Source organism: Peromyscus eremicus, chromosome 4 (genome assembly GCF_949786415.1).
Source record: "Peromyscus eremicus chromosome 4, PerEre_H2_v1, whole genome shotgun sequence".
Taxonomy (NCBI): domain Eukaryota; kingdom Metazoa; phylum Chordata; class Mammalia; order Rodentia; family Cricetidae; genus Peromyscus; species Peromyscus eremicus.
The window spans coordinates 4,346,314-4,355,766 of NC_081419.1; the positions used below are offsets into that span (position 1 = coordinate 4,346,314).

Below are 9,453 nucleotides of genomic sequence, written 5' to 3' on the forward strand. Positions count from 1 at the left end.
AATGTGTGCCCATTCCAAGCAGAGGAACTACACAGGTAAAGGCTTGGAGGCAGAATTCCTGGCCTAGACTGTGAGTGGGAGGTGTGGCTGTTTCAAGAATGTTTGAGGAAAACAGAGAAGGGAAGATGGAACATCTGGACTTACTGAAAATGTTCCCAAGTGGCCTCACTTCCTAGCGTAATTGATGGAACCAGTAGCATTCCGGCTAAGATGCCTCGTATGTGCTCAGGAGTTAGGACCCATAATCTTTTAACAAAAAGGCTCCTTTGCAGAAATGTGCTTCCTGTATGTCAGTAAAAGACAGAAAAAAATCCCTCTAGGTCTTTGGCCTCAATTTACGTTTATGGACAGGAAGCCAGAACCTGAAAGGGTGAGGGAAAATGATGCTAAGATAAGCCTGGGGTTCATAATGACGCACTAATGTTTGTTTTCAAAGTGGGTCGATTCAGACCCGGTGGTGCTGAGGCTCCCTTTCCATCGTGCTCAGGGTTGCGGGAAGCCTTTGCTCTGGGAGCAGGTGCCAGCCGAACCAAAGCTCCCACCAAAGTACAACACGCCCCCCGAGATAGCGCCTGATTGGCTCGCCCTGTCCACACTCCGAGCCAGGCTTACCTTTTGATTGGCTGTTCTGCACTCTGTCCTGCGATGGAACCCCCCGTTCTCCTGATTGGCTAGACAACTACCTGCGCTCACCCGGGATTGGACACTGGCATGGCTGCGAGGGTCCCCGCTCTCTGATTCGCCGCGAGGCCCAGCCTCACGGCCTGCACACTGAATGGCTGCGCCACTACCTGCGATCGGCCTCGGATTGGGTGCGCGGCGCCTCCCCGGCGTGATAGGTCAGGACCACCGCCCCCCTTGCTCCCCATTGGTCGCTCGGCGAAGCCCGGTCTCCGGGTAAGATGGCAGCGGACGGACAGTGCTCGCTCCCCGCTTCATGGCGGCCGGTGACCCTCACCCACGTCGAATACCCTGCAGGTAAGAGGCGGCCCCGGTCTCGAGGACGTTCTCCCGGAGCCGGCGCCTCAGCCCCGGGCGCTCGGGGCCGCGTGGGCCGGCGTGGGGGCGCCGAAGGACCGCGGTGGGAACTGTCAAACAGCGAGCCATGGAGGGGCTCGGCCGGCGCGCGCGCCGCGCAGGCGCAGTGAGGCGGCGATGAGCTGGGCGAAATTGTGAGCCGCTGGCTGGTGCACTCTGCGGCTGCGCGGCCAAGTCGCTCTCCGGGGTCCCGGGGTGCTGGTGGGGCTGTCCTGGGCCAGAGGTCTGGGTGGGGCGGGCAAAGATCTGGTCCTGGACCTTGTCCCTGGTGCCCCGCCCTCCCCTGAGCCAGAGAGGCCACACTCCTGCTCGGGCGTGCAGGGAGTGCCAGTTTGCTTCACTATGCGGAGGGCTGGCTGCTGGAGAGAGCTCTCTGTTGCAGGGAGTGTGCAAGTCTAGGCCAGGTTTGGGAGGATTTGCGGCGCCACGCCCTGAGCAGCAGGGCAGAGGCTAGTCGCCAAGGGGGCACACAGCCCCCGGGGGCTTGACTTGTAAGAGCTTCCATCCGACACGCCTCTGGGAGTGCCCGCCTCTCTGGTGGGAAGGTCCATTAGCCACGGTTCTGAAGTTCCGGCTCCGTAGAGTGGTGCGGAGCCTAGGCCTTGGGGTGAGACGTTTCCGGGCTTCAGGGGAGGCACCACCATTCCAGTTACTCCATCTTCCTAAGGGGCTCTAAGTACAGTGTCTCCTTTCTGCAGTGGCGTGTGAATCAAATGGGCACAGGCCTGAGAGGTGCTGGGCACAGGGCCTAGCCCACAGTGAACACCCAGTAAATACCTGAAGTTTCCATCCCCAGCTTGTTAGCACCCTCCCTGGATGGATGTTTGTTGCTGAGCAGCTGGGGGCTCCTTGCTGACCTCTGGCTGTCCAGGAAGGGAGAGCTTGGTTCTGCTGAGAGCACAGGGCCACGGGCAGGGAGAACTTGGCCTCTGGGTGTTGTGGGTTAGACTTAAGGTGTGGCAATCCTCCCCAGCCTTGGGCCCTGTCCAAGTGCCTGTTCACCATGCATCCATCCACTCGTTCATTCATTCTGCAACCCCTTAGCATCTCCCAAGGGCTAGGCCTTGAGCCGCCTCTGGGTTTGGAATGGTGAAGTGTCTGCACTCTTGCTCTGTGGAAAGTCTCCGCTCCGGAGGAGGGAAACCGGGCCTGGAGAAGGGGAGAGAGGCTTGACTGAGGCCTCCACACCTTCCTGACTTTCCCTCCCTGGCTTCAGAGTAGCCTCTTGGAGGGTTCATGACCTCACAGGTGAGAAGACACCTGCCGCCGAGAAAGAACACCATGACACGTACAGGCTGTGTGTGACGTGGGACCCGGTTGAGCCTGGGGGCATCTGGTGAAGTCCAGTCCCCTGGATACCCTCCTGGAACCCCTGCACTGCATATCCCTCAGTATACTGAACATGCTCCTTTTGTCTGTCTGACATGGTGTCCGGTCCCTGTGGAGTGTCATACGTTACTCCACTCGGAGGACAGTGGGGCGCAGAGACTATGTCACTGCCCTCAGGGGACCTGAAGTATAAGAGGGACAAAGAGAGGCGCCCATCCCACAGCTACCCTGAACCACGGCCCAGTCACAGGTCTCCATCAGTCAGGCTGAGAGTTTTGTGATGGTCTCATCCGTGGGATTTGTAGGGTGCTGGGTCTTGGCTTCTGTTTGTGGAGTTCACCTAGGCAGTACCCCAGGTGGGGGAAGCCACGTGTGCACGGGTCCAGAAGTAGGACAGCACAGTGTGTTCAGGGAGCTGGAGAGCCTCCCTGCAACTGGAGCAGTGGGTGGGAGGGAAGTGGGCCAGGACTACACGGAGCCTGGTAGGCAGGGCCTAAGGAAACACTTCCCAAGGATGGGGGGTGTGGAGCAGAGAGTTGAGGCCAGAGTCCCTAGCAATATGTACAGGAAAGCCTGAGGGGCTTGCTTGCTCTAAGACAACCTGAGGAATTGGCCAAAGGTTCAGGGGCCCTAGCCATGCCCTGTCCTCCTAGTGAGCAGTTATCAGTGGAGTTGAGAGAGTCAGAACTTCGGGGCTGGGCAGATATGGGCTCAGAAAAGGGCACTCACTCACTCACTCACTCACTCACTCACTCACTCACTCAGTGTTCCTTAGTGGGACTGTGGCAACATCAGCATCTGAACCTGGTTACTGGGCAACTCCGTCAGTTGTTCCTGGGAGGATCAGATAAGGTGTATGTGCACCTATCTCTTAGGCCTGGGATCTGCCCTCTGCGGGCACCTGCCTGCTTGTGTAAGGCCAGGCTGCTGGTGTGGGCTGTTTCCCATACTGGGTTCCCTCAGCCTCTGGGAGCACCACTGTGGGAATGTCCTGTGTGCCAGAGACCATGCTGGGCATCTTACATCGTTTCTCACAGCTGTGGAAAGATACTACTACCCCCACCCTAGAGGAGAGAGTGTGGAGGTCTAGGGAGGTAAAGTCCTTACCTGAGTTCCTGTAGCAGCTTGAGCTGCTACAGGAAGTGAATGGTGGCTTCTGACCCCAGAGTAGCTTCTTAGTCACCACCTTGTCTCTGTGGTGAGTGGCCTTTGGAGCCCTGCCTGTGAGCAAGGGAACAACATGACTCTAAACTCCAGCTTCTGTGTCTCAGAGAGGCCAGTGGTCCTCACTGCCTCCATGCAGGCTTTGGTGGAAGGGGAAAAGCCAGTGCCTTGCCTGTGGAGAAGTTTTGAGAAACTGCTAACTGTTGTGGGTCGCCACGTTGGTGTGGCTCTGTATCTGGTGTCTGGAAGAGCACAGACTTCTCCAGAGGCCCCACCCCACGGGCAGCCCAGAGCTATGCGGCACCTTGGGATTCAGACTTCTCCTCTCTCAGAGCAATGGCTACAGTATCTAGACCAGGCCAGAGACTGGGGTTCATCTGGGCCCCACCTCTCTCTGGTTATGCTACTTAAGCAAGTACATAACCATGCTGAGACTTAGTTCCTTCTGTAAAATGGGGACAAAGAGGCACCTTCTCAAAACTCATGGTGTGTGGGCTTTTGTGGTTGGTAGTGCACCCTTACAGCTGTGGGGGAGTTGGTACGTCAACTGGGTGTCCATGGCTGTGGCTCTGGACCTCCTGTTTTGTTTAGGCCCTGTTGACTTTCAGACCCCACTTCTGATGCCCATGCCCTTGTCTCATCCTGCCCCTACAGGTGATCTCTCTGGCCACCTCCTTGCCTACCTGAGCCTCAGCCCTATTTTTGTTATTGTTGGTTTTGTGACCCTCATCATATTCAAGCGGGAGCTACACACGGTGAGTTCTGGTCCCACGTTGCCCAGAACCCTCTTTCGGTCTACAGCGCCTTACCCTGCAAAGCCTGTAGGGTCTCCTGGCTGGGCCTAGGTTGTTCACTGATTGGTTTAGGCTGTCCATTCAGAGGCCACAGTCATGGGGACTGGGTAACGGCCAGCAGGTATGCAGAGGCCCAACTGAGTGCCCATCTTTCCCAGCAGATTTCATTCCTCGGGGGCCTGGCACTGAATGAAGGTGTCAACTGGCTGATCAAACACGTCATCCAGGAGCCTCGGCCCTGTGGAGGTAGGGCTGGGACTTAAGGACCCAGGGCTTCATGTTGGACATTATGAGGAAGCCCATGTCCTCCCATGATGCCGTTCTTTTTTCCTCCCCCAGGCCCACACACGGCAGTGGGCACTAAGTACGGGATGCCCTCCAGCCATTCCCAGTTTATGTGGTTCTTCTCCGTCTATTCCTTCCTTTTCCTGTATTTAAGGTGAGCTTCTGCAACCCTCCCCCCTCCCCCCACCCGTGGTAGCTATGCTCTGCTGGGACCTGCTGCACTAGGATTTTGGGTGGGACCAAGGGCTATTGGGAGGCCCTTATTCAGGCTGTGGGTTGAGACTGTGTGATGCACCTCTTTTTCCAGAATGCATCAAACAAATAACGCCAGGTTCTTGGACTTGCTGTGGAGGCATGTGCTCACCCTAGGGCTCCTCACCGCAGCCTTTCTCGTCTCCTATAGCAGGTATGGGGGAGGAGGAGCCCCACCCTGCAGCCTGCCCATCTGGGGTCCCGCTAGGATCTTGGTGTCTTTTGAACAGTCCCTGTGGACCCTGGGCCCAGAGACTGGATGGTAGGACTGTGACAGGAACGTGGTCTCTAATTTGAACAGACGGGCTCTAGCTGCTCTTGCTAACATAACAGGCTAAGCCACAATTGTAACAGCAGCTTCTTGTATTAGCCATTTGTCCCCAGCTTCCTGGCCGGGTGGGGATGGGGGGGGTGTGCTCCAGTGTAAGAGCTGGCCAGGGAGGAGGCAAGTCTGGAGATGGGCTGCTCCAGCATCCCTACTGCCTCTGGAAGTGTCCTCACATCTGCACACACAGGGTCCTGAGGAACTGGCCCTGGGGCATGGGGTATTGTACAAGCCTGTCTCTGGTTGTCTCTCATGAATCTCCCTTCTGACCTTGTCGTAGGGTCTACCTGCTGTACCACACCTGGAGTCAGGTACTCTATGGGGGTATTGCTGGAAGCCTCATGGCCATCGCTTGGTTCATCTTCACCCAGGAAGTTCTCACCCCACTGTTCCCCAGGATAGCAGCCTGGTAACCAATCCCCATCCCTTCCCAGCACTGTGTCCCAGCCCCCTACGGGTATGACCGTCTTTGGAGAGCCTAGTGTCCTGGGTGGCCCAGTGTCTGGGCCTCTGGTGGCATGAGGCTGTAGTGCCCACTCTCCTGGCTACCACCTTCCCCAGGGGCTTATGGGTATCTCAGGCTCAGCAGCCAGAGTGCCATCCTTTGTCCTTGCTTCAGCACTTAGAGGAGACTTAGAAGGCAGCCAGAGTCTCGGGGAGCAGTGGAGGAGGCTGGAGGGGCCCCAGGAACTGTTGGGACACCTGACTTGGTGGTAGACTCATGCCCTCACCATGGCCCTGGCTTTTGGGTATCTGTCTCTCCAGGCCCATCTCCGAGTTTTTCCTCATCCGGGACACGAGCCTCATTCCCAATGTGCTCTGGTTTGAGTACACAGTAACCAGGGCAGAAGCCAGGTGAGTTCAGGGGACAGTAGTCAACACTGCCCCCCATTTGGAAGGCTCCTCAAAAGCTAGATACTTGCTTCCATTTCTGACATTGAATTCTATGCTCCAGTTTTTCAGATGGGAAAAGTGAGCTTAGAGAGAAGGAAGTCACCTGCCTGAGCTCTGTGTGTCCGGGGGTGAGGGAGCCGGTGGTAAATTGCTGGCCCGGTGTATACCTTTACCCTCTACAGCACAGATACAGAGCTGGGCCTTGGAGTTTTCAGGGCATATGAGTGTGGCCATCCTCAGAACTGTGTAGCTTTCTGTTAGCTGGGTAAGCTGAGGCACACTGAGCTGGGGGCCATCTTGAAGCCAAGTGCAAGTTAGGGCAAAGCTGGACTCTGTCGTCTCCTGGCTCATGCTCTTCTACTCAGCTCTCCCTCGATCTGGGGTGGAGTTCTTCCGGGGTGGGGGAAGGCCAGCCTCTCCCTAAGCTCTGAGGGGAGCTGAGGCAGGTCAGGCTCCAGAGGATGCCTGGAAGATTTTCCAGGAGGGGTAACAGGCCATTGAGCAGCGCGGAGCAGGGTGGGTGTCCAGCAGGAGATGTGTTAGGACATCAAGGTCCACATTATCCTAATGAGCTTAAAGGCAAAGCCTCGGATCCATGAGGAAAGGGGATTTGAGGGTTAGGGCAGGGCAATCCCATTAGTGACAGAAAGGCCCCAGATGCCTTGGGCTCAGCTCTCCACCTGGCTCCCAGAGTAGCCAGCCCTGCTTGGCCCTGCTCAGCCAGCTGCCACCTGCCTTCATTCCCTAACTCTCCCTGGCACCTGCTCCACGTCAGGCTGTGTGCAGGGGCTGAGCACAGTGAGACAGCCATGCTCTCACCCTCCTGGTGCTCAAAGCAGCAGGGGTCCGTGAGGACAGCAGGGCCAGCCCATGTGATCCACACTAAAGAGCGCAGCTCAAGAGGCTCAGGGAGTGAGTGACAGGCTCCCAGAGTAGAGCAGGCCAGTCCTGAGTGACACAAATGAGCAGGCCTTTCACAGCGGGGCTTACCGAGAGGCGTCTGAGAAGAGGAACAGCGTGCATGAAGCTCTCAAGACAGACAGATTGGGGTGTAAGAGCCTGGGTTGCGAGCTGGAGGGCTGAGGCCATCACACCAGGACCCTGTGGGCCACGGTTAGCTTTCTAGTTCTACAGGTGCCTTACACAGCACTGTTGCTTCTGAGCCTCAGCTAGCCCCTCTAGAGAACAGCAGTGATTCCTCCTGTGCCCCTCCAAGTAGGTGCTCCCATCCCAGGCAGCCCCCTTCAGTGTGCCTTCCTCTGCTTGCATCCTCCTCCAAGAAGAGCACTCCACCTTTCTGTAGCTGCTTTGGCGGTAGCAGCGGAACTCCCCACAATTAGTCAGGCCCAGACAAGTACCACTGACCTTCTTGTCTTGTCCCAGCCCCATCTTGCTATCCCCTGCTCACTTCCTAAGCTCCAAACCTGGGTCATCATGATACAGCCCAGCCTAATGCTGGCCCTCCTCAGGTTCCAGTCCATGGCAGGAGCTCTGATTGGCCTGGCCCTGGTCAGGGTGGCTGTGGTTGGGCATCTGCCTGTCTCGTTGAGACTGAGCAGGTAGAGAGGATAGCTGTAGGGCTGGCCACTCAACACCAGGCACCCCCACATAGAAATCATCCCCATTTTGCAGGAACAGACAACGCAAGCTGGGGACCAAGCTGCAGTGACTGGTGGGCGTGGCTGGGTCAAGCCCCCGAATCTGGCCTGCGCCATACCTCGCAGGATGGACAAGATGATGGACGGAGGGGTGAAGCAGAGACCTCGACAGACCCAAGTCACCAAGTGGAGCCTTTTTTTTTTTCTTATTTTAATTTTAATGGACATGGTGGACCAAAGGGCTGAGTCAGGCCCTCAGCGAGGACCCTGGGAGGGCCTGCTGTCTGTGGGTCACATGGCCAGAGACCCTGGCTCTGCTGCTGCCAGCTCCTGACTGGGTGGAAAGTGCTCTTGGGATGGGCCCTAGGTTGGGTAGAGCACGGGGGCTTGGTCCTCTGGTCTTGAGACCAGGAACTCCAGGTGGTGGAGTGTACACTATTTATTTTTGGGGACTGTGGAGTTCAGGCTGAAGAGGCTGCTCCATGGTGGCTGCCCTGTGTACAAAGGGGCCCCGGTCAGCTCCCAGGCCCTGTGCCCTGAGCTGGGGTGGCCTGCCTCCTGTTGGACCTGAGTGGAGCCTGGGGCCTGGGGCCCATGAGTGAGGCCTCCCCTGCCCTCTCTGCCCCCACTCCAGAACCTTGTCAGTGTTTCCTTGCCTGGGGGCAGGGCCCAGGGCGAGCACCTGTCCGTCTGTCGGCTGCTGTCATTGCGTTCTTCCCTAGACCCACCCAACATCACAAGGGCTTTCTCTGGTCCTCTATCCCTTCCTGACAAAAGAGCCTGCACATAGGGGTGAGCACACCCGAGCGTTTACAGCTCCTTTTGTCTGGCCATCCAGTAGCAGTCTGTCTGTCTTCATCCCCACTTGAACAAACAGAGGAACCAGGAGCTAGGATTCTGGCAGTGTGGCAGTGCTGACTCCCTCCCCCATCAGCTGTCCTGTGTGCTCTGGATCTGTCCCTGTCCTTCCTGGCCTGCCCTGGAGGCTGCCTGGGTGTGGGCTCTCTGACCCCCACCTGCCCAGCTGCAAGGAGTCCCTCTTAGGGCCTCTCTCCGCGTCGGCCGCCAGAGTTGTGGAGATGCTTCCGGAACTGCAGCAGCCCCTGGGGACTGTGTTCGAACCCTCCCTCCCCCTTTCTCCGTGGAGGTCCTAACCTGCTGCTGAAGCACAAGTTTTTGGTGCTTTCCTTTCGTGTTTGTTAAAGGCCGTGTCCAAGCCCCTCGAGAGGCCAGGGCCAGGGCTGGTTTCCAGGGAGGTAGTCAGTCACATTCCCTCCCCTTCCCCTAGGATTTTTATTTTTGACTTTTTGCTTGAGACAAGCCAAGTGTGAGGTGGTTTAAGAAAATAAAATTGTTTACTATTGTTTTAAAATAAAATCTGAAACTCTGGAGGCTGAGTACACATTAACTGAGCTCAGGAGAGGAGGCTGTGACAGCTGGGACACAGGTGGCCCTCTGAAGCCACAGCATTTCCAGGGGACTTAGTCCCCGAGAACCCCCAAAGTGAGGGTTTGAGTGGCCTCAACATCTGCCACGGGAGCTTGCCAGCCTCTGGGGTCTGCCACTCGTGTCTCCGCTCCTGTCAGACGCCCTCCCTGCCTGGTAGAGGCTAGCCCTGGCCAGCTTTTCCTCCACAGAAGTCCTGAGGACTGGGGAGTCTCTGCCCTTCACAGGGGTTCCATGATCCACTCACTTGTGCGCTCTGCCTTGGCAGAGATGCCTGTCCGCCAAGCTGGAGGCCAGAGGCCTTGCAGGACTGAGTGAGCACAGGCTG

At 57.3% G+C, this 9,453-nt stretch overlaps 1 protein-coding gene across 1 annotated transcript; it reads left to right on the forward strand.

Moving 5' to 3' along the window:
* Positions 1-792: 792 nt before the first annotated feature.
* On the forward strand, positions 793-9,068 carry Dolpp1 (dolichyldiphosphatase 1). Its single transcript, XM_059259985.1, has 8 exons — positions 793-978; positions 4,186-4,286; positions 4,487-4,571; positions 4,665-4,764; positions 4,918-5,016; positions 5,468-5,596; positions 5,953-6,042; positions 7,714-9,068. The coding sequence occupies exons 1-8, from the start codon at positions 903-905 to the stop codon at positions 7,748-7,750; spliced, it is 717 nt and encodes a 238-aa protein (XP_059115968.1). The 5' UTR covers positions 793-902; the 3' UTR covers positions 7,751-9,068.
* The last annotated feature ends 385 nt before the right edge of the window (positions 9,069-9,453 follow it).